General features: G+C 37.8%; 4 protein-coding genes across 8 annotated transcripts; 2 read left to right on the forward strand and 2 right to left on the reverse strand.

Moving 5' to 3' along the window:
- Nucleotides 1–518: 518 nt before the first annotated feature.
- Nucleotides 519–6,528, forward strand: LOC112173124 (TOM1-like protein 9). Of its 2 annotated transcripts, XM_040508287.1 has the most exons (11): nucleotides 519–840; nucleotides 1,668–1,746; nucleotides 2,237–2,335; nucleotides 2,432–2,545; nucleotides 2,730–2,890; nucleotides 3,200–3,281; nucleotides 3,790–3,875; nucleotides 4,042–4,233; nucleotides 4,729–5,207; nucleotides 5,526–5,957; nucleotides 5,988–6,528. In XM_040508287.1, exons 1-11 carry the CDS (start codon nucleotides 740–742, stop codon nucleotides 6,251–6,253), a joined length of 2,091 nt encoding a protein of 696 aa, XP_040364221.1. In that variant the 5' UTR covers nucleotides 519–739; the 3' UTR covers nucleotides 6,254–6,528. The 2 variants fall into 2 exon arrangements, with proteins under 2 accessions (XP_040364221.1, XP_024166446.1); XM_024310678.2 differs by having other exon boundaries at nucleotides 520–840; nucleotides 5,526–6,528.
- Nucleotides 6,529–7,296: 768 nt separating this feature from the next.
- On the forward strand, nucleotides 7,297–9,927 carry LOC112173126 (protein PEROXIN-4). Of its 3 annotated transcripts, none has more exons than XM_024310683.2 (6): nucleotides 7,297–7,378; nucleotides 7,616–7,697; nucleotides 8,272–8,391; nucleotides 8,465–8,593; nucleotides 9,093–9,222; nucleotides 9,678–9,927. In XM_024310683.2, the coding sequence occupies exons 2-6, from the start codon at nucleotides 7,692–7,694 to the stop codon at nucleotides 9,764–9,766; spliced, it is 474 nt and encodes a 157-aa protein (XP_024166451.1). In that variant the 5' UTR covers nucleotides 7,297–7,378; nucleotides 7,616–7,691; the 3' UTR covers nucleotides 9,767–9,927. The 3 variants fall into 3 exon arrangements, with proteins under 3 accessions (XP_024166451.1, XP_040365079.1, XP_024166452.1); XM_040509145.1 differs by having other exon boundaries at nucleotides 7,315–7,378; nucleotides 7,625–7,697; XM_024310684.2 differs by having other exon boundaries at nucleotides 7,369–7,510.
- A 56-nt stretch (nucleotides 9,928–9,983) lies between these two features.
- On the reverse strand, nucleotides 9,984–13,393 carry LOC112173125 (putative hydrolase YtaP). Its single transcript, XM_024310681.2, has 13 exons — nucleotides 12,845–13,393; nucleotides 12,650–12,726; nucleotides 12,484–12,564; nucleotides 12,258–12,389; nucleotides 12,083–12,169; nucleotides 11,860–11,913; nucleotides 11,588–11,678; nucleotides 11,430–11,500; nucleotides 11,283–11,352; nucleotides 11,120–11,172; nucleotides 10,917–11,010; nucleotides 10,542–10,639; nucleotides 9,984–10,309 (listed from the first exon to the last, which is right to left on the reverse strand). The coding sequence occupies exons 1-13, from the start codon at nucleotides 13,257–13,259 to the stop codon at nucleotides 10,223–10,225; spliced, it is 1,410 nt and encodes a 469-aa protein (XP_024166449.1). The 5' UTR covers nucleotides 13,260–13,393; the 3' UTR covers nucleotides 9,984–10,222.
- A 1,189-nt stretch (nucleotides 13,394–14,582) lies between these two features.
- LOC112173215 (protein tesmin/TSO1-like CXC 6) lies at nucleotides 14,583–19,925 on the reverse strand. Of its 2 annotated transcripts, none has more exons than XM_040509178.1 (8): nucleotides 19,124–19,925; nucleotides 18,495–18,596; nucleotides 17,781–17,958; nucleotides 17,219–17,557; nucleotides 16,753–16,856; nucleotides 16,567–16,661; nucleotides 15,532–15,888; nucleotides 14,583–14,988 (listed from the first exon to the last, which is right to left on the reverse strand). In XM_040509178.1, the coding sequence occupies exons 1-8, from the start codon at nucleotides 19,516–19,518 to the stop codon at nucleotides 14,777–14,779; spliced, it is 1,782 nt and encodes a 593-aa protein (XP_040365112.1). In that variant the 5' UTR covers nucleotides 19,519–19,925; the 3' UTR covers nucleotides 14,583–14,776. The 2 variants fall into 2 exon arrangements, with proteins under 2 accessions (XP_040365112.1, XP_024166568.1); XM_024310800.2 differs by having other exon boundaries at nucleotides 15,532–15,933.
- Nucleotides 19,926–24,204: the final 4,279 nt, after the last annotated feature.

Raw genomic sequence — 24,204 nt, forward strand, 5'->3', positions numbered from 1 at the left:
AAATTAAATTACTTTAAGAATAAATTAAACCACAAGAGTAAATTCGTATGTATTTTTTCCTTATATATCTAATAATATGAACATAAAATTGATCATTCTAAATCTCAAAAAAGCATGTATCATGCTCGATCTCTATCCGAGTCGAGCCAAAACTAACTAAAGCTCGAGCTTAGCCGAATTTGAACTTGGAAAAATTAATTGAAGATGCATTGATCATCCTAGCCGATCAATTTGCCATTTGGTACCAGCCTCAATTAATGGAGAGATGATTAGGATTAATAATGGAAGCCTAATCAGAAACAAATACTAAAATAATAAAGTCGGTGTCTCAGTGACGGAGAGAGAGAAGAGTTAACAGAAATTAAAACAGTCAACCGTTGATAACAATGGTAGGCCAAACAAACGGTGTACCCCAAATACACCTCTCTACGGCCCGAGAACCAATTACGTGGACTGTCATGATTGGCGGTCAAATATTTTGCCTCACCGAAAAATAAAAACAAGAAAAGAAAGAAAAAAGCAAGAAAAATCGGTTCCTCAACAGAAAAGAAGAGAAAAGCCAGAGCGATCTCACAGACTCTCTCTCTCCCTCACAGAGCGAGAGTTTTACAGCGAGACAGTTCTAGAAAGAAGAAGAGAAACCCGCCGGAATATTTTTCTGGTTCACAGCGATCCCGCCGGAAGGAGTTTACGGTGATCGGAGGCGAGTTTTGGTGTTCGGATCCGGTGACGAGCAGGGATGGTGAATTCTATGGTGGAGCGCGCCACGAGCGACATGCTCATCGGTCCTGATTGGGCCATGAACATCGAAATCTGCGACATATGCAACCACGACCCTGTGTATGTGCCGCACTGGATTATAATCTCTCTCTCTCTCTCTCTCTCTCTATCTCTTTCCCTTACTTTGATTATGGTGTTGGATGTGTGTGATAATCTGGTATATGGATTTTGAGATTTCGAGAAATAATGATGGTCGTTGAATTTTGATCGAACAGTGAAATGGATGGAAATGTGAGAATAGAATATCCTAGAAAGTTTGAATTTCACGTTTTATAACAAGTTGTTTTTGTTTGGATCTAGCAGCGAGCAGTGCGATTTAGTCTTGGCTTTTGTGTGTCTACATTTGCTGAATTGGAACCTATTCCATTCGATGTGTGGTAATCAGTGCTTGAATGAGGATTGGTTAGTGTGTATTAGAGAGCTGAATGTGTTACAATTGGAGGGATTGCTGATTGGTTTTATGGTTCGTTGTTATATTATTCTTATGATACAAGTAAAGTAAGCACGGGAGAGGGTAAGGTGCAGATTGGGGGACTTAGAGGATGTGTTCAGGGTTCGTGTAGGCTTCTCCATAACATATTAGTTGGACAGTCGAACTGTTGAAAGTCTGTGTTTAATTGTTACGGTGGTGTACAGAAACACAAGACATATTTTTATGTTTATTTTACCTTGGTGTCACCGAATTGAGGTGTTATAGGTTTTATTTAACTCTGATTTGTTATGAGAATGCCTTTTCTCCCTCTTGTGTGGGCATCATGTACCTGTGCTGTAACCTCTGTCTTTAATTCTTGTTAGAGGTTAACTGGATGTATCTGGTATTCTTAAGATTGAATTTATTGTATTAGAATACCTGATTTAAAGTTCTCCTTTGATTGTTTATATATCAGGCAAGCAAAGGATGTTGTTAAAGGTATAAAGAAGCGCCTTGGAAGTAGGAATTCAAAAGTTCAACTTCTTGCCCTTACAGTAAGCTCCTGAGATCTTGTTAAAGTTTAATTTAGTGTAGTGGCTGATTTCATTTTCTTTTATTTTGTCAAATGTTTTTTGCATTCAAATTCTCTGACTTCCATTATTAGAAAATGTCAAATGTTAAGTCAAAGTTAGTGCCAGGTGTCATAACAAAATATGCCCTGTAATATTAACAACCTGTGCTTGCTTAGTTTTGTGGTTTGTGACATAATATGAGCTCCTGGCCAGTTCCTGTTTGTCTTCATTTATATTTAGTTAGGACATGAAGACTAAATGAATGCCCTACTAGGATAAGTAGGCAGATTTAAAATTTAGACGGAGTATGGAAATAATTTGTTATGCTGATGGAAATTTCACTGAAATTTTATGTTAGTCTTATATATTATTCTGGATGTTGCTGATTCCTTCATATCTCTTGTTGTATTTAAAGACTTTGTATTACAGAGGTCTAAATTGGTTTTATTTTGGTCTGCACGCTTTATTCTAGCTGTTGGAAACAATAATAAAGAATTGTGGAGATATTGTGCATATGCATGTAGCAGAGAAAGACCTCCTCCATGAGATGGTAAAAATAGTAAAGAAGAAGGTATATATGTCTCTTGAAAAATTTGATTGCTTCGTAATCTTTCGTTATTCACTTCTGTTGAAGATTGTTCATAGCCTATATGATGCAAAATTGTAGCCGGACTATCATGTCAAAGAGAAGATATTGATCCTGATAGATACCTGGCAAGAAGCTTTCGGTGGCCCAAGAGCAAGATATCCACAATACTATGCTGCATACCAGGAATTGTTGGTATGTTCATAAAGGATTTATCTTATAGCAGGACAAGTACTAAAAAAAACTTCATTGTTAAAACTCAACACCACAAACATTGACAAAACAATAATGACCAGGAAATTGTTACTTTATTGCTTAGATGCAGTTGTAGTGCTTGTTTCTTCAACATTATCTGACTCAAATAATTTCTTAATTTCAGCGTGCTGGAGCAGTATTCCCCCACAGATCTGAGGCCGCTGCTCCTGTATTCACACCTCCCCAGACGCAACCATTGTCATCACTCCCTCAAAATCTGCACAATCCAGATCTTCCGAGAGACATATCCGAGCCTTCTGCAGAGCCCGAGTTCCCAACATTAAGGTACATATTTACCTCCTCCTTTTCTGAATGTCATATGAACACTCTGTCAACACTATGGCAGTTTCTTTGGATTCGAAATGGTATTCAGTGGATTGAATATTGTTTGCCAGGTTTTTTGTTGACTAGTATGGACTGTATGGCAGTTCTTTTTCCTCCTTTGAGATCTTAGTTTTGACTGAATGATGTCGTTACTTCATTGAGAAATCTGTTGTGTCAAATGCTAATGTAATGGGTTTTATTAGATCATTAGGTGAATGGCTTTGAGGATACATGCAATGAATTTTGTAACAAAATTTTTGTTTTTCTTAGCTTGACTGAAATTCAGAATGCACGGGGTATTATGGATGTCTTGGCGGAAATGCTAAGTGCTATCGATCCAGAGAACAAAGAGGTATGTCTCTGATTTTAGATATGAAGAAAGTAGTGTTACAATATGATATTCATTAATGATGTTACTCTAAATACTTTAGTAGTGTTGCTGTGTCTTAACTGTGTAGTTTATACAATCACCTGAATAAATCTAGATCTCTTTGGTGTCAAAGAAAAACCTTTAAGTTGCTATTGTACCAGTCAAAACTCAGCGTGTATATATGCTGAAGTGCATATCGGAAAATAGAGTCTTCTAGATATGAATTTTTTATGTTGATATTGAGGAGTTTAAAATTGAATACGTAGTCTGCTGCTACAAATGTTCAAAATAGTAGTCCTGGTACAGTAGAATATATTATATCTTTCCAGACTAACCCTACTTGGCTGAATCTATTTGGATCTATATTTCATCGGGTACTTCATCTAAGAGGAAATGTGACATGAAGTAAGAGGATTTCGTATAGATTTGGAATGTATATTATCTTCCATTGCAAGTCTTATCTTTCCTCACATTTAATTATGATCTGCAGGGGCTTAGGCAGGAGGTTATTGTTGATTTGGTTGAACAGTGTCGTACATATAAGCAGAGGGTGGTACACCTTGTTAACTCGACTTCGTAAGTCCCCACTGTTTACATAGATCGATAACATGTAACAACAAAGAATGCAAGGAACTCTTTAAGACATTACAAGGATGTGTTCCGTTGATTGTTTCTTATTTTTGATAAGTAGTTGCCATGGTAAGCGAGTATTCTTTACTTGTCAAAAGTTTTTCTTTGTCAGGGATGAATCACTTCTATGTCAAGGACTAGCACTGAATGATGACTTACAACGTCTTCTAGCCAAACATGAAGCCATTGCTTCAGGCAATCCAGTTCAACCGGATAAACCCAAGGCTGGACCTCCTGGAGCACTTGTAGATGTTGGTGGTCCTCTTATTGACACTGGAAATGATAACAAACAACTTGATGGGAGGTAATTGAAATTGCAACAGATCTAACTATCTAAGGCTTTATTTTATATAGGACCAATCCTTGTATGAACAGAAAACAGCTGAATATTTTAAATTGTAGGGTCTTAGCATCCTAGCTTTAATTTTGGAATTTATGATATTTGGTTCTCATGAGGATCTGTGTCAATCATGTGCCATCAGTGTCGTATGATACTATGCTTCCTCTTTCTGCACTCGGTCAAGACAATATGGAGAATATGCCTTGTCTTCCAAGTGGTTGATTGAGAATTAATGTACTGCATTGGATGACTTGTGCTCTTTAGTTTTCAAAGTCACAACTTTTAGAGCAATTTGTGGCCCTAATGGGTCCCAGCTAAGAACAGATAATAATCATTTTTTGGACCAAAGAAAAGATAATAACACTGCTCTAGATTGAAATGAAGTTCATCTTTTTACTAGAATGGTTCTCTTGATTAGATACTGTCTGAACTGCATGTATTTTTGACTTCTTTCCACAGATCCACTTCGAGTGCTGGTGCAAGCTCTAATCCACTAAATCAGTTATTACTTACTGGACCTCCAACTACTAATGGTGCAGCTCCTACGACAAAGGTCGATCCCAAGATGGATCTTCTTAGCGGAGATGACTTCAACTCACCGAAGGCAGATTCACTGGCTCTTGTTCCTGTGGATCAACAGCCAAGTAGTACTCCTGTATCCAATGCTCTTGTTCTTATGGACATGTTTTCTGACGGTAACAGTGCCCCAAATCCTGTAAATACCAATTCTCCTCATGCAGCCAACCAAACCAGTCCTTTAAACCCACAATTTCAACAGCAGCGGAATTTTCAAGCTCCACAAGGGGGAGTTCTCCCAAATGGAAGTGTCCAAAACATGGGAGCACCTCAGTATGAGCAGTCACTGTACGCACAAGGAGGTGGTCCCACTTGGAATGGTCAGATTATGCAGCAGCAGCAGCCGCCTTCACCAGGATATGGTGCACATTTTAATAGATTTTGGGCGTTTCGATCTCATTGTTGTGTGCTGTGACATTGCATTCACATTCTTTTGCATATAGGCAGGTTGCAATCACAAAATGGCACATCATGATTTTGACTTGATCATTTTTATATTTATTTTCACATATAATTAAATAGAAATATATGTTTTGATCTTCTGATCAGTGCTGGTGATGTGCCAGCGATTGGTGGTTGCATTAGGCATAAAGAATGTTTATGCTTTGTTATATTCATCCTATGCTTTAGAACACTGTACTGGAGTTTACAATTCTCTAACATTTCACATGGTTGGGCAGGTTCACCAACCAGCGGATCATTACCACCGCCTCCCTGGGAAGCTCAGTCAGTAGATGATGGAAGCCCGGTAACAGGTTCTCCATATGCACCACCAATGCAAGTTACTCAAGTGGTTGTCACACATGCACAGGGTGGTTTCCATCCACAGGGACCTCAACGGTCAACTAGTGACCCTGTAGTTGGTATGTACATTCAACCAATTACAAGTAACCATTTGTCCGCAATCAATCAGCAGGTTGCTCCAAGCAGTCAGTTGGGTTTGGCACCGTCTCAACCACTTCAAGGGCCATCTATGGGTATGCTTCCACAGCCACCTACTCAAGCTGCATACCCTCAACAAATGTATGGCAATCAAATGGTCCCCTATGGCTATGATCAGCAACAGCAACAACAACAACAACAAGCGCAATACCTTCAGCAGCAACAGCAACATCAACAAGGGCAATATCTCCAGCAGCAACATCAACAAGCGCAATACCTCCAGCAGCAACAGCTACATGCGCAATACTATCAGCAACAGCAGCAGCAGCAGCAATATCTTCAGCAGCAGATGCACGGTCTTTCTGTTAATGATAATGGTACGAGAAACTCCTACCAGGCTCCCACATCATCGTATGTCCCACCTAGCAGGCCAGCCAAGCCAGAGGACAAGCTATTTGGAGACCTTGTTGACTTTGCAAAACTGAAACCAACAAAACCCACGGCCGGCAGAACTGGTAGCATGTGAAATTGTTGGTGGTTTCGCTTCCTTTTTCTTCCCATTATTTTGGCCAGCTTCTTAGTTTGATTTGTTTTTCCTTTTCCTTTTTCCATTTTTGGTCTTTTTCGTTATATATAATTTTTTTATGGGATTTGGCTCCAAATTTGGGTTTGCGCTTTGTATGGCATTGGGATATGTACATTCTTTGTAGAAAAAAAGAAAAGAAAGCCCAACAAAAATGGGAGACCTCCATGTGGATTAGATTGAATTGATGAGATTTGCTCTTTTAGTTTACTTTCCAATTAGTTGGAACCTTGCTTCCCATCATTTTTATTTTTGTTTGTTGTTAGGTCTTACCATAATTTGATTGTAGTTCTTACTAATTCGGTGGACATAGTTCTAGTATATTGTTAGGAGTCGTTAGACTAATGCAACCTGATGATCTTCCAAGAGATTGTCTGTGGCCTGCCTTCTTTGACAATGTGAAGACGTTGTCTGTGGCCTGCCTGCTTTGACAATGCGAAGAGGATTCAACTGGTCATGAAAAGAAATACAAAACTCAAACAGACTATTAACGAACCTTAATTTAGTTGATTTGTGCTCAAATTGTGAAGCGAGAATTTGTTAATTACAAGACAGAGAATGTGAACATGAGTAGTCAGGACATTATCGATTACAATATATCCGGACAAGGAAATGGTTAATAGAAGAAATTTAAGCATAGAGTTGTATCTAATTAGTTATTTTTTATTCAATCTTAAAAGAGAAAAGAGATTCGAACTTGAGACCTCATCTATTGTTATAAAGAAAGATACACTAAATCCTCACTAAAGAACACAATTTCTTTCGATACATCTCTAAGAACTCGGTTGAGGAGGTATTAACTACAAGATGATAAGAAATTAGGGTGTATTTATTAACAATTTTTTTTTTTTTTAAAAAGTAGTTAATTCATTTTTTTTTTTGAAACGTCTTATTCTCGTCTCCTGGCGTGGCGCTCGTTCATTGGTCAATAGGTTTCCTTCACAATACCCTTGCCGCACGATATATAAAACCCAATTCCTAACCCCATTGAAAAGAAATCCCTTCCCTCTTAGATCTTCGATTCCGAGCAACCTTCCCTCTCTCTCTGTCATCCCTCACCGGAAAAAGGTACGATTCATATCTTCAAATTCAACATCCGCTATCAAATTTTCGGAGACGAAAAGTTTGATTCATATCACTTTCGTCGCTAAGGGTTTTGGATGTTTGAGGCGATATAGAACTTTCAATTCGAAATTCCCAGTATGATTGTTTACTCTTTATTTCAGCTTTCAGCTCAGCTTTAAACTAAGTAAATACCAGAAATCAATTTGCTTATGATTTTTACTCTCTGTTTTTTGCATGTAGAACTATCAGAACCTGTTCAGGATATTGGGATTTGCGGTGTAGTGCTGTATTCTAAGCTTCGCAATCAGAAATTAAGATGCAGGTTAGATTTGATTGCTTTTGTTTTTGAATTCTTGTGTGTATGGATGCTTATCCAATTGCTGTTTAGGTTGACAACATGTGTGGATATGGTGATGGTGAGTTTAGCAGATTATTACTAGTTTCGAGGAATTTCTTACTGGTGAGATGAATTTTTTGAGCTTGTATGGGGTAAAAGATAATTGACTTCGGTGAAAAATGAGGCAAACTGGTATTTAGATTAGATAATGAGGGAGAATATGGAGCAGATATGATGGTCAAACATATATATTGTGGGAGTTAAGTGCAAAGCGATAAGTGAAAAAAGTAACAGGGGAATTTACTTCAGGATTGAGAGAGTAATAGGAAACAAGAATATGGACAGGTCTATATGCACTCTTCCTACAAAGAGAGAGAAAATCGGGTTTGTCTGCCTTCTGTAAATGTGAGAGATGAACATGTAGAATGATGAACTTAAATGACCGTATTATGTTGCATAATGTGGAATTATAATGTATAACATGCTGCCAAAGGTGAAGTATAATTTGTACTTTTAGAGAAGACTCTGGCCTTTTGATGACAGCACTAGGTTTGTGCAGGCATCAAGAGCTAGGCTTTTCAAGGAATACAAAGAGGTTCAACGAGAGAAAGTTGCAGATCCAGATATTCAATTAGTTTGTGATGACTCCAACATATTTAAATGGACGGCTCTCATCAAGGTAAGCTCGGTTGTGACAAGTAAAGCTTGGTGTACTATATAGCTTGATCTTATGAACCTACTTATGTATGTAGGGACCATCGGAGACTCCATTTGAGGGTGGCATATTCCAGCTTGCTTTTGCAGTTCCTGAGCAGTATCCACTGCAACCCCCACAAGTCAGGTTCTTGACAAAAATTTTCCATCCAAACGTGCATTTTAAGGTATGAGAAAATCTCCAATCTATTTGAACATGAATTACAGCTTGAGGTCTTGTTTCATGTGGACCTTATGTGAAGTACAATTTGATGCTCACAAGTCTCAGAATGTGGAAAAATTTCTAAATTGAGCAAGTTTAAAAAGGTTGGAATTGAGTCGATCTATCCACGATGTTTTAGTCATGGATGTCATTCACACCAGTTTCTAGGAGTAGTCAGATTTCTTTGAACTTTGAAGTATCATATTTTATTCAATTATGGATTTAGACTATCTGAAGCTTTTTTATAATTTTCCTTCCTAGCTGGAAGAGATTCAAAGTCTACTGTAACTTTACTTATTCTTTCCTTTCTGGCTGGGGGCCACTCATTACTGTTAGCTTCTTGAAATCCATTGGTGTAATTGATTCTGAAATGGGTTTATCCCTTGACAACTAGTGGTATATCACCAACTAAAAATTGGCATTGAACATTTATGTTTGATATAATAAGCTGTTTTCTAATGCAGACAGGAGAGATATGCCTTGACATCTTGAAGAATGCATGGAGCCCTGCTTGGACACTTCAGTCTGTTTGTAGGGCTATAATTGCTTTAATGGCCCATCCAGAACCCGATAGCCCACTGAACTGTGATTCAGGTAAGTTAGTTATACATTTGAATTTATAAGTTCTAGCAACTCAACTGTTAAGAAGCCAACAAATGAACCACAAAGAGATGCTTGTTCATATTCTAATCTTCTAAGGATGGTTGCTCATTCACTTTAAAGTGAGCTGGCTCAATATTGGACTCTTACGATACCTAGGATTGTGGACCTATTGGGCCAAAACGATACAAATGCAAAGTAGGATAAGATATTTAACTCAGTTTAATTAAATGGTATGTTTTGTGGGAGATGAAATTCATGTGGAATCCTTATTCCATGTAACAAAGAGTTTTTTAGACTGAACTACTTGGGGCTTCAATCTTTAGGTGCACTATTTTTTATTAAACTGGATGCTAGATCCCAGTACAATATGTGATTTCAAGGTCGGTCTTTCTTGAATAAAGCTCCTACTACCCTTAGTCCTCAGGGGTTGATTTTCTTTTGTGCAGGCAATCTTCTGCGTGCTGGCGATATCAAGGGGTACCATTCCATGGCAAGAATGTACACTAGGCTTGCCGCCATGCCCAAGAAAGGCTGAAATGTTTGTGGTGTATGTAATTTTTATTCTCAATTGTTGTGAGGGCTTGGGCCACCATGTATGGGAATGTGTAATAATATTGTTAAATTTCATTGGGGGTTAATCTTTCTGTTCCATCACTTTGACATGTATAAAAAGAATAGTGACATTCATTTTTCATAGTAATTGATGGTTGGGTAAAAATATTGCTAAATTTTGCTGAAATGAAGTTAGCAGCTGAACAAAAGATAGTTTATCTAATTTATCTGAACAAAGATTTCAGTGGCTTTTTACACATTATTTTGTTGCTTTACACACTTCACCAAGCATTACCAGAACATCACAGACCAGATAAACACACCTCTTGCAGGGTTATTCTTACAAGCACCAAGAAAAGACATTATGACACACATAATACTATGGAAAAGTAGATTTTACTTGATGAAAAACAAAGATGACAACTTTCACCGAATAGCCTCACTGGAGAAATTTATCAAACCAGTGGCTTGCCTCTTTCACCATAAGAGCGGTTATTTGGTGGCCGATGCCGGGCTCTGCTATTAACTGGGTTTAAAGAAATGGAGAATGTACGTTAGCTTTGTCAATTAATCTGCAAATGAAAAAAAATAAACAAGAGGAAACACTACTTTGCATTTATCTAAACAATTATGAGACGCAGAGTTAAAACTGAATATCATGCTTTTGGCATATTGTGATGAAGTATTGACATGTTTATTCGTTTGAAGTGCTTGCTGTGTTATAATCTCTTTTCCCTTAAGGTGCTACTACCACATACCTTAAATTTATCTACACTCTCTGCATCTTCATAAGCCTTGAGTGCTCTCGCTTTGGGAACATCCAGACCAGCGAGTGGACATCGAGGATCTTCTGCACCTATTATTTTTGGAAAAAAATGTATATGATACTCAATAAAACATGATCCTACATGACTGAAAACAAACAGAAATTTGATCTAGCTGAATATTCAACTGAAGGTTAAAAAAAATTGACATAATATAGGACATTGCAGGACGCGTAGACCACTATATTCACTTATTCAGTGGACAACAGAAGTTTCAGGGGTTATATTCATTTAGATTTAAGTAGGTATTGTACTGCATTACGATTTGGATATGATTATTAACGGTTTACTGCAAACAAGGATTTTTACCATTTAAAATCAATAGAGGACGCGGTGCAATAGCTGGCACTGTATAAGGAGAATCAAACTGAGAGGCCAGACCTGGAGCAATCCTATCCCACACCTGGTCAGATATGTAAATTGTAAGATGCCATCCAGCTTCAGTAAGCATACTGAAGTGTAAATCGAACCATCCAGGATATCATATCAGAAGAGTCAAGTATGCAACTAACCTTCTCCACTACTTCTTTGTCAATCGCACTCTTGTTTAGATCAATTCGTGCTTCTGGAACGCAACCAAGATAATGAAAGAATCAGAGAAGCAAATATAAAAATATCTCTACAAGCTGCTATTGAAATGGACGTTAAGACTGAATAATATACCACTTGTCTTACCTTCGAAAACAGGTTTTATACTGTCGACTCGAGCCTGCCACTTATCATTGTCTATCGCCCATCGAAACCCCTATCACAGTTGCATAAAGGGTGAGTTAGTTGTACTCGCACTAGATAAAATTAGAAGTTATGAATTAGACATACTACCTGAACACCAATTATAGGGACAACCACTGCATAGCGGGTGTCAGCAGCAGCAGCCAACCATGCATGCATACCTGCATTGCGAAATAACACGATCAGTTCTGCACTTTTTACCAAAAGTCATATTCAAGTTCCCATCTTATCAAGTTTTCTTTGCACACCTCCCAGTGATTCACCAGTGATTCCTAGCCTAGCAGGATCTACATCCTCCCTCTGTGTTAGATAATCTGCCAATTTTATCAAGTCCCAGACCTGCGATAATAAAACTTACATCGTTTATGAAACAACAGCATCAGATAACTAACCCCAATGATTTCACTAACTACACTTCTGTGGGGTAGAATCTCACTAACTATGTTTCAATTTAATTCTTACTTTTAAAGTAACAGTTATATAATTTGCAGACAACTATATAAGGGGAATTACTAATTACCGTATCAAATAAGAATGGCATTGTATTTCCTCTTTTCCATGCTGATATGAGAGCCTGCACATGAATAAGATTTCCAGATCACTACCGGGCCTCACTCACAGAATAAGTATTTGTCTGATGTTCTTAGACGGTAGGTGTGTGCAACAAATCAGTTCTAGATTGTGATTTTAGTATCAATAAGCCAAAATTTCATAACTAAAGAGCAGGGCATAAGAATACACACATCTCGGTAAGTGGTTATATTAGTGGCACGTTCACCATGGTAGCGAGAATCAATCGCAATCGCTACATATCCCCTTGAAGCATAGGCCTGAAAAAGAAAAGGCAAATATGCCTTATTTTAACGAACTGTGCTTTAACAGGAACAAAGATTTGAATAAAGATCAAACATAGGATACCTCAAGCAATGGTCTCAACCACTCTTTGTTCTTGTTAGTACTATGCAGAAAAACAACTGCAGGCTTTTTCTGGGTATTTTTTTCTTCCTTCATGCTCAAAATCAACACAGGTAACCTCCCCTGCTCTCCTGCCTATCAACTCAAACCAAAATTTACTATTATAAATATTTTGATTAATTAGGTTAAATTAGGCTAACCTCAAACTAAGACACCCAAGTAGGCTTACCTCAGTAATTAGGTAAAGATTTTCCTCTTGTAGCCTCTCCTTAAAGTTGGTAATGTTAGCCTTGGGGCAAGCGTTCATTGCCTAGTGAAAAACCCAACACCAACGTTTGAATACATAAAACAAAAATGGATGATATAGGAATCAAACTTTACGAGGAGGTTCGAACCTCGCTGAAGCTTGGAGGGTTAGCCTCCTGAAACAAAGGATTGGTGACCCGTTTCGCCGGCTCCACCGTTAACGGAACTGAAACAATTCCACTTCTCATATCAACAAAACTGAACCAAACCAGTCAAGACTACGTACTCCTTAATTAATGAACAAAGATAGAGAGCAACGTAAATGAAACTTCTCGTTGGCTCACCTTCGCCACATCGCCTGCTACTCAAGACTCTGTAAAACTCGGAACGAAGCTTCTGGGCGTCTACAGCTTCCTCGGCCATTTGGGTTACTAGGGTGTCAGTGTTTGATCTGGGTCTGGTCGACTCAGACTGAGACAGGGACCGGTATTTATAGGGGAATATTTTTGGTGGGGAGGGATCTCGGCGTGCCCACGTGTGGGCCAGGGGAGGTCGCACGTGCGGGAGGGTGGTGGATGGTGATGATAGAGTGGAGTGCTGCAGAGGAAGATGGATGATGAGAGCGTGGGTCATTGTGCTCATTGGCGACAAGAGTTGGGTTTGTGTTAGCGTTATAATGGAAACTAAAAGAAGTATTATTGTTGTTTTGTGGAAATAATAATTACAAAATGTAAAGGTGTTTTTGGAGTGTTGTTCCATGGATTGGATGATTACTAATTCTGGGTTTCTGAAGCTCTTGATATGGTTATTCTGGATTTGGGTGTTAAACTGATAAGTTTCTCCCTTTGGTTTTGGGTGATAACCAGGTAAGCATGGGATTCAATGTTTTGTATGAGGAAGGTGGAGTTGATCTTCTTTGGCATGTAGTCCCTTTTTTCTTCCTTTTGTTAATGCAAGAATCTGATTTAGGTGCCTTACTTTTTTGCTTTAATTTGTTTGATTTGATCTTTGAATGTTTCAGATAATTCTATTTTAATTGATCGCCGGCACCAGGTTCCTGGAAATTGAATGTTCCAATTATGGATAATCAATTTCTAATAAAGACATATTATAAGAAAAAAATTCTCATTTAATTTAATTTTCCTTTTACAAAAATTTTCCAACAAGGACATTTTTTTTCTTAAAATCCAATCTATATACCCATGTTGAAAACTTGAAATGCAAAAAAAAAAAAAAATTGCCTATACTTGAGAAAATTATTATTATGTTGTGTAGAAAATTATAATAAGGCATTTCAAGACCCCAAAAGTAACCAACAGCCCGTTTAGGATTTGGCTACAGGTGCTTGTCTCCTTGTGGCAGCAAAACAACAATGATGGAAACAAGTTTTTGTTTGAATGAAAATGTACCAAAGAAAATGAAAGTAGTAGGAAGCACAATTCAGACAATGATCAAAGTAAAAACCAAGTTCAGGAAGATGCAAAGAAGCTCCACCTGACTGAGTACAAGAAGATTGGCTTCATGAAAGTCCTTTCATGGATTTAAGAGGCTAAGATCAAAGCAATTTTTTGTACACCTTCACCACTCCAAGGCATCTATATGGGCCACAATGAGAAAGTGGATAGCTTTCGCTTTCTTCAATCTCAACTTAATACAAATTTAAGAGTTCAAATTGATCCATCACAAGCCCAGAACTATTAGGCATTCACTATGGATTTATAACACGCAGAGTCGAGCAATAACAAGGAAAAACCCAGCAATCTGGATTCGACAAGATGACATTACAGTAAAACACAGATTAGCCAGAGGCACATGAGTTGAGCATTAGAAGACACAGGATTTTTCATGTATCAAGTAGCATAACAAACTATTCTCTAATAAGGTTTCAAATAGTGTTTCAACTGGGGACCAGCTGTGTATTGAGATGCTTCTTAATTGCTCTGTATCTCAACCATCAATATCTGATCTTATGTCCGGGAAACAAGTTCTCATGTAAGCCTGTGAGGAGCTAAATTAGACTACGCTCTATAAGCAACCTCTAAGTTACCGGAATTTCACTGCATCATACATCAACATAGAAAGCATAACAAAATTCAGAACTATTTTTGGATTTCAATTATGCTGAAACAGAAGGGTCTACTTATGACTAGATTCTCCAAAAATGTTTTACAAGACCTAAGGTCAACTGATATGGCAAGAAATCATGCCCAAATGTCTCAACGGTGATAACACTTGATCTAATCCTATCCTAAAGTAACGACTCTATCAATGGGATTTTATTGCCCAGTATTATTTTTCAAGGGCAATCCAACTTCAGAGACATAAGTGACTACTGACTGAAGCACTTTACCATTTGTTGAAGCAGGAGATTTCCCAATGTCATTGCTGTATGTTGCTTTCTCGCACCTGGGTTTCTTTGGGGTTCCACCTTCTACAGAATCCTTTTGGATTTCCCTCTCCCTTTTGGCTATGGGAGAACACATTGTTTCTGCAAAGTGAGAAACAAATGAGTAAGGACTCTTTCTCTTCAGTAGTTGGACAAATGAAAACATAAAAATTCATCAAAAAGGGTCCTGGCTTTCCCTTTTACTATGTTTGACCTTTAGTAACTTCTTCACAATTAGTTTTGATTGACTAATTCTACATTTTGAAAATGCAAAACTTTGGACCTTAGTTATGCAAAATCTTAGAAGCAGACGAGGGAGATTTTCATGGAAAATTTGAATGTTGATGTCAGGACTTTAAAATAATTAAAGCCCCTTATATTTTATGAATGACTAATATTGAAGATTCAGTGTTGCACTAATTCTAATAGCGGAAAACATGATTCTCCCAGTTATCATAATACTCCAGACAGAGAGCAAAATATGCAAGAATCTCTTCCATCAGATAACCAACTGCATTTTATGTGGGAATATCAAGTTCTCAAGAATATTGACAATGCTAATTGGCATTTTTCCTAGAATGAAAAGACCACCCATTTTGGGTTTCGACAATTATAAGTTCAGAATTTGAACTTGAAGAAGCTCACCTTTTATACTACCACGAGTAATAAGCAGGTTTAGGAAATCCCTGAATCCTGTGAGGATAACTCTTTCCTGCTCTTCATAAACCTCCGTGCAACCTATTTCCTGAGATGGATTCTGAGTTGTGCTTTGACTATTCGTTGTTATCCCATTTGGCAGCTCAGCTGCCATAAACATCTTATCTTGTTCATCACACATCAGGGCAAGTGTTCCAGGGGACATTGGCCTACTATTTTGCACATCGCCTCCATCTGATCCAGAACCACTGCTGCCATCTCTATCTGCTTGATTCATTCCCAAACGGTCACCATGCGCAAGATTTTGAACTTGTTCCCTTTTACTTTCTTTCCCCTCTCGAGTGGCTGAGATGGTAGTAGTCTTATCAATCATCTCTTTTTGCCTATTTTCTGTACATGTTGCATTGGAAATTCAAAACCAAACTAAAATAAAGAATATCTGACCCTACTCTAGCAATTCAGAAGGGGAAAATATAAAATATGCTAAGGAAAAGGAGATCTTTCAGATGCTTATATGCATTGGACTATTGACTTGGACTACAAGCCAAACAATAAGTCTCCTATACATGGTCGTTCAAAACGAAATCAGAAATCTGGTAACCTAAGAGAAATGAAAACACAATGGAATATAAACAAAAAAAAAAAAACCAGAAGGAAAAAGGATATGCTTGATTTTGGTTAATAACCAAGAGGTTACTAATTAGGCCATTCAGAAACAGCTTCTGAATGTTATTTTCTTAAAAGAATTTAGAATTTAATTCTAGTAGCACGAAAGAAGAATTCTGAACCTAAATAGTAACTTCACCTACTTCCTAGGGTTCAACCTCATAGTGTCCCTTAAGTTGCCTTACAGCGTGAACACAGAGACACACACATATAAAAGAAAAGAAAATAATAATAATAATAATTATTATTATTATTATCTATAAAAAATAAAAAATAGAGAGAGAGAGACTACAAAGTGTGATGAGATGCAAAGATATCATGCAGAAAAGAAAGATGGAGGTCTGTATATAACCAAACCTGCAAGTGCCTTTGCAGCTTCTCCTGAAACTACAACCAGACGTGAACACAGATCCTTTATGTTCTCAGGTTGGATGATATTTGCCAACATAGATCTTCAGTAATGAAAATGATGAGGGTTATATATTGAAGGAAAAATGAAAAGAAAAAAAGGTCTCTACAGCAATTTTAAGAAATTTGACACACCTGTATGTGGGTTTTGAAGATCCTGATACTGCAGTATTAGGAGTACCAAAAGTAGGAACAGATAACAGAGAAGAAGAGGCCATAGGAGGTCTTAAGTGATTTTCCTGATTGGAGTCAAAATTTAAAATAAATATATATTATATAGATAAATATTATAAAAAAAATTAATATTCAACCTGTTGGCTAAAGTAGAGGAAATGAAAATGGAAAGGGAGAAAGAAAGACCTAGTTTAATCTTAAAGAGAATGCCACATTCAATTAATTTGTCTTGAATAATGATCATTAACAACATTAGCATATCCTTTCATGAGATATTAAAAAATGTAATCTTTAAGCCTGGCAAGAACAATTTATCAAATTATTCACACAACAATGCAAAACTCAATTTGCACCCTTCATTGTAAGCAACCAGTTAAAGTATATCTTATCAATACTTAATATATTCAAGTATTCTGACAAATTGTACCTGCTGAGCCTGTGTAATCCGGTGAACTGATTGATCTCTGGCAATGCCAGAAAAAAGCTCATCGCTCGGTCTTTGTCTGGACACTAGAGGCCCAAACCCAGAGGATCCGATGGCCCCACTAATGGCGGCATTTGCCTGTTGCATGTTGGCTATCGTATTGTGATCTTCGTGAAAGATAGCCCTTCTTTCTTCACTTCCATCAAAGTTCTTGCAGTCCATGCATTTACAGTTTTCAGAACACAGAACATTGGCTTGGAAGCACTCACAGTACTTCTTGAGACACCCAGACTTCCTGCAAGCACATCCTTTGTGGTGCTTTTGAACCTCCCCAGCATCTTCCTGAATACGTTTAAACAAATTATCAATGCACACTGAACTGGATTTGTTCAAGTTATCAATGCATGCTTGAACAAAAAGCATGAATACCTCAAATTATTAAACATATTATTCTGGCACAAGACGTTTACATATAAAATTCTGTGATACTAGGATAAATAAGTATGACCATGTTGAAATTTATGCAAGGGAACCAATCAAGCTCCAAATAAGTCAGATTAGATACCCAAGAATCGCGAGATTCATGTGGACTGCTAGCAATCTTTGGTCTGAATGCTTTTGGGTTACGCTCTAAAATTGCTCCAACCGCATCCTGCCTAGCAGCTTCATTGTCCACATTATTATGACAATTTATGCAGTTGCATCCTTTACAATAAATTCCAGCTGCAAAGCACTCACAGTACCTACCAAATGACCAAACTTTGAATCATAGTCCAACCAGAAATATTATGTGCCACCTATGTAGGCATAGAATTCAACGTAGTACAGAAAACTTAAAAAGAAACACTATTGGCAGTACATTTCATAGTAACTGACATATTTAGCAACTTATCCCATTAATAAGGAAATTGTTTTTTTCTGTATTCATTTAAAAGGAAAAGATCATCTAAAGGAAGAGCACTTATGTGATTCGCCAGATCCATGCATATGCCATATTCCACAAAGTTATACTGTATCCCCAAGAAAAACCTCATAGTAGAAAGTAAGCATGACAGGGTCACAATGAATTTCAGGTTTTCACTCAATATCAAACCGGCAGGATATGCAACATTGAGCTGTACCAATAATGTAAATATCCGTAACATCTCCCTCACTCTCCATATGTAACTCAAGAGATTGTCCACAATAGGTGGTTAGGTGTTTAAGTTCAAATTAACAAAACCTCATAGAGACAGAAGCACACATGCTAAAAGCCATAAAAAGGATTATATGTCCTTACAACTTGAGGCACCGTGAATTTTTACAATTGCACAGCTTTTGTTTCTTTGGAGTGCTTTCTTTCGCTTCGCTGCGTGCGCGTGGTTTAGGAGACTCGTGTTTTCTGAAGAAAAGCATACGTACGCAAATGTCAAAAAGAATATAAACTACATGATACGAAACATTCAAAATCAATGGGATTAGAACATAAATTTATTAAAAGAGAGGTGAACAAGCTTGGGCAATGAATCATATAAACTGAAAGCTCCAATGATGGTACGCATCTACCCGAACCAAAGACCTGAAACCTTTCTCCCTCCAGCCTCTTGTACCAAAAAGAAACATCAAACGTAATGTATAAAGCAGAGTCTTTACTACCTTCTCTATGATAAAGAGAGAACTAGTCTTTTAAATTACTACTATTTTCCATGACTTCATTCTTCTTGATAAGTTATCAATGTGCATAACTAAAACCAGTACATACTCCATCACATTTGCAATTCACACATACCTTACCTATTTTGCAATGTTTTCCTACCACAAGAACATAAATTTTAGCTGTATTCCAGAGCCTATTTCAAAAATTCCCATACAAGTAACAATAAAATTCAAATCTTTCAGCTCTTGAAAAACAGTCCACAGATAAATTACCCCAATTTCGGTGGCAAGTGCGCAATCCGGCCGTTCACGGGCATCGTCGGGCCCACCGGCCTCGCCTGAAAGTGCAAGACCGCCTGCGTCAGATACGGCTTCGGCGATTGCGCCACCGTCCCCTGCTGTTGTGACTGTAACGCCAACTGTGCCGGCGAGTTATGCAACTGCTGTGGCTGTGACTGTGACTGCAGCTGTAGCTGTGGCTGTGACCACGGCTGCGTCTGTGGATGCGCCCGCAGATGCGGCTGTGGCTGCGACTGAACTTGAACCGCCGCCGGTCCAGACCGCTCCGGCAACGCAGAGTAAACGGACGGCTGAACCGGCGCTGTGAAATCCAACTGCCTGGCCAATTTCTTCGGCGCCGTACCGGAAACCGTTTCGCTCTGCTCCATTAATCTCTCAAATTCCAAAAACGAGCAAGCACAATTGGCCTTCTCTCTCCCAATCTCACATTTAATTCAAAACAAAAAAATCCTCAAAATCGTTGAAAGCACTCAAACTAAACACACATTAAACCGATCCGTTTCCGACCTCCACACGCCGCCGGAAACCGTCGCGGACCGGAAGAAATTCACCGGCGGTGAAAAAACCGACCATAAGTTACGAAACAAAAACAAAAATTCATAGACGAAGAAACGGAATCGGAATAACTTAAATCCGACGCTACCGGAAACCCCGAGTTCGATCAGAGAGCGGTGAAGCCTGAACGGAATTGGGGGATTCGGAAGATTAGGGAAGATAGGCGGAGAGGATAGAGAGAACACCACCTCGCTTTTGGTCCTTTTTTTCTTTTTCTCTCCCTCTCGACGTTTTTTGAAATTGAATTTCCTAAATAACGAAGGGGTTGATGAGGCCATTGGACAATCCAACGGGCCAAATTGAAAATTTTGTTGAGCGGTGGACATTTCTCGTGAGGGTGAGGAGGGGTTGGGAGCCGTTGGATTTGTGGGGTATTAGGTTTTTCTCTGGGAAAGCGACGCGAGTGGAATTTGGCGCTAATTAGAGTCCTGGGAGGAGTTGGGGGTGGGGGTCCGGGTACACGTGGAGGGTAGAGATTGAGTGGTGCTTGACCTAGGAAGCGAATGGACGGTTGACATTCAAAACTATAGAGACAGAAAGTGCGAAATTTAATTTTGAAAAACGAATGGTTCTCCCGGCGGCTACAGCGTAACTTGTTGCGCTTTATCCAGTGAAGCATAATTAAAGTATTATATTTTTGAATTTATTGAACATCACTAGATTTTATTCTTATAGTTTCCTTTTTATTTTATTATTGTCCAAAAGAAAAAAAAAAACTAGTATTTATTATATTTTTCTGGTTTTATTTGAGTAGTCCTATCCTAATTGATGCTTGTAGACTTGTAGTATCTTGGAGTGGACAAAATAGTCTTAAAAAAAACTATTCACACCCAAAGTGTACTTACATGTACAATGTTGGAATTGAACAAAATGAGTTTTAACTTTAGTATTGCGGATTTGCGGGATTGTTTAAAGCAAAATGAGTTTTTGTAAACTTGGAGAAAGAGCTAAAATTTCAATTCTTGTCATGTTAGGCACCTAATTGATGGTTAACCTATACATAAAGAGAATGATATTGGTGAAAAGTGAGCATGTGTTTATTTCGTGGTTAAATTCAACGTAAGTTTATTGTATGTATCATTGCACCCAATGACAATTCTGTATAGGTCTCTTTATGGGGATAAACGGACGACACTTAGTTCAATACTCCAACTTATCACTTATGCTATCACATTATTAAGGGAATTGGTATTTTCTTTATAGAACTAACCCCGTTTTATTTTGATGATATTCAAAGTACATAACTCAGCAATTTGCTATAAAAGTTAAAAAAAAAATTAAAAATCTATTACAATTTATATATAACCAAAATTTGTATGGTCATACAACATGGGCAGTACTTGACATTATTAGGCTTGTAAAATCAGCCTAGGACCGATGAGCATGCCCAAAACCCAGCCCTATTTTTTTGGGCTGTGGACTGGCCCTGCCCAAGCTAATGGGCGGGCTTAGCCCAACCCATTTTACATAGGGAAAGGCTTAGGCTTCGCTTTTGAAGCCCTGCCCAAGCTAATGGGCGGGCTTAGCCCAACCCATTTTACATAGGGAAAGGCTTAGGCTTCGCTTTTGAAGCCCTGCCCATTATAGTAAAATATAGGAGCCGGCTCATCTTTGTCCAGGAAAAATACAAAAAAAATACATTTTTTTAATATAAATTAATCATTTAGAACGAGATATTAAATAATTATGTTAAATGTATCATAATTTTATTTAAACTCCATATAGTAACTTTATATTTGATTTCCTTTATGAGTTGATACTCCTCGATACATATTACTATTATTATTATTATCATCATCATCAATATCTATACTATTATTAAGAGAAAATGTTTTGTTAGCCAAAACTAAAAATTTGGGTAGATTTAACCCTCAAAGAGTTTTTTTTTTTTTTTAATAAAGAGCTGGTGCGGCTGCTACCCTCAAGCCTCGATTAATGAAACTGTCAAATACAAGGAGGGGACATTGAGCTTAAACCCCTGATTACAATAAGCATCTAGAATATTTTCTTAAATAATATCAGAAATCTCTACTGAAGACTTGTATTCGCTAACAAACACCAACTAGCAAATAGTGCACAAATAGCGACTCTATTTGCTTTAACATAGCAGTGACATAGCGGAAAGATAACTTGATATGTACCCCGAGTACAACATAGCATAATTACCAGCTTTAGCACAACTTTCCTCCTATGTTGCCGCCGAAAAGTAAATCCGACGGCACTTAGTCTCACTCTGCCACTAGGCAGTAGTGTCCATTTGATGAGGCAAATAAGTCACCGCCGACCTAGAGCAGACAAGGCACGTAGAGTGCATAAGGCACATAGCCTGATTAGGCCTACACAATATATGTAGGATTTTATTGGTCGCATAAAGGGCATCCAACCTAGACAACTTAACAAAATAAGAATTGTAAAAAATAAAACAGCTTGGGCTAGACCCAAACAGTGGGCCGGACCCAAACAACAATAAAATATAAATATAACATTAAATAAATTTAAAACCAGAGCCCAAGCCCAGGCCCAAGAAGCACCCTGCCCAGCAAGGAATATGCAGGGTTCCAGCCAAATCTAGCTACACCACAGCCATACCAACACCGCCGCCACCACAACGCCACCATCACCGCGCCTCCGTCGTGACCCGATCTTCGTCCAGAGCCCAGCCACCATAACGGTCAGATCGTCGACCAATCTGGCCCCCATAAAGCCAAGCACCTGTGAAGACACCGAACCACCAGAACCACATAACGACGCCATGGCCTCAACAACGCAAATCCTCCACCTCATCCCTCCAGACTGCCTATCCCCTGCCATCCCTTGCCAAGCCATGCTGCCTATTCCATCATCCAACACACTCAATCCCAGATCATAACGGATCCGATTGGGATCGAGTGGTTCCATCTCCTCAACAACGGCCAAAACTCGGCCAGCACCATCCTCACCATCTGAGAGAAACATTGCCATGAAGGCCAGAGCCGGTCCGGCTGCACGCGCCAAGCCCCAACGAGGCTAGAGGCCCGCGCCGACGGACGAGGGAAAGTGTTAACGAGGGGAAACCTAGCGATTTAAGAAAAAGAGTTTTCTTTTTTCCACAAGAATATTATGAATAACCCTAAAAGAGTTTTAAAAATTGAGAATAAATTACATCACAAGGGTAAATATTGACAATTATAAAATACAATTTTTATTAAAAAAATTAAAAAGAAATGATCTCACAATCCCCACTTTTCTCTTCACTATTTTTCTCTATTACGATAACTATTTTATTTCATTTATTTTTTAATTTTCTTAAAATAAAAAAAAAACTACTACACATACAGAGCATGTATGAAGAATATTAGTTATTATTTAATGGGTGAATTTGAAAAGATTAAAAATTTTAAAAATTGAGTTCTATATTCAACTCAGTAATAGTTAAATGCAAGACGAGACGTGGGCGGGCTCTTTTGACCGGAACTTTACCGGGCTCATGGATAGGGCATCGGCTTTACATATTTGTGAAGGGGCCGGCCAAGTCCTGCCATCTTACACTCCTACTTGGCAGTTGGATATTTTTGTTGGTATCTACAACGTTGTATCATTCAATTTTCATGAACCACATTTTAAGTATGTAACATGACAATCGAAATGATATTTGGACATAGATTCAATACCTTGTGATGGTTTTAGCATTGTCCGCTAAATACTACAACCACGTGATGTGATCAGTTGTAGTTCGATCATGAAAATGCAAGCTATTATGAGAATATTTTAAACATACAAAAAAAATTATCCAAAGAGTAAGAAATCGGTGATCCATACAAACCACTACCCACTTGTTAAGAAACGATGTTGTTTTCTTCATTACCACCGACTTCTTTTGCCAATATCGTGTTTTTTTTTCTATATTTATGTTCCTCTTATGACATCTCCAATAGAGTAACTAAATTTGATTCTTATATATATATATATATATATATATATATATATATACATGCATGCTATTCTTGAAGCAAAATTCAACTCCAACATAGTTATAACTATTAAGTTAAATTTAACTTTAGCTAAAATTACTAATTAATTTAGCTAGTAGTCATAAATAGCCAAAACAAAAGTTATATTTATCTATTCTCTTTTTGTCCACATATCAATTTATGATTCAACAAAACATATCATATCACTTAAAATAGCTACTATTAATTGCTGAAGCAAAATTGTTATATCAATAGTTATATTTCACAATTTTAGTTAAATTTAACTAAAACGTAACTTCTACTTAATACTCTTGTATTTTTTTTTTTTGTCTTCACTTTTAATCTACTTTTTTTACTGAAAATCAGAGATATTGAAAAAAGAGGATATGTATGACACTGATGAAAACGAAAGGAAAAAAAAAGACACATATGACGCTGATATACTAATGATTCGCAAAGTTTAGTTTTCGATTCGATACTTTTCTCTTCCGTTTGAGATGAGGTTTTCAATTCAATACGGTACAAATTCAGGCCTTGCATTATATTCTG

This window comes from Rosa chinensis, chromosome 6 (genome assembly GCF_002994745.2).
Source record: "Rosa chinensis cultivar Old Blush chromosome 6, RchiOBHm-V2, whole genome shotgun sequence".
Lineage (NCBI taxonomy): Eukaryota > Viridiplantae > Streptophyta > Magnoliopsida > Rosales > Rosaceae > Rosa > Rosa chinensis.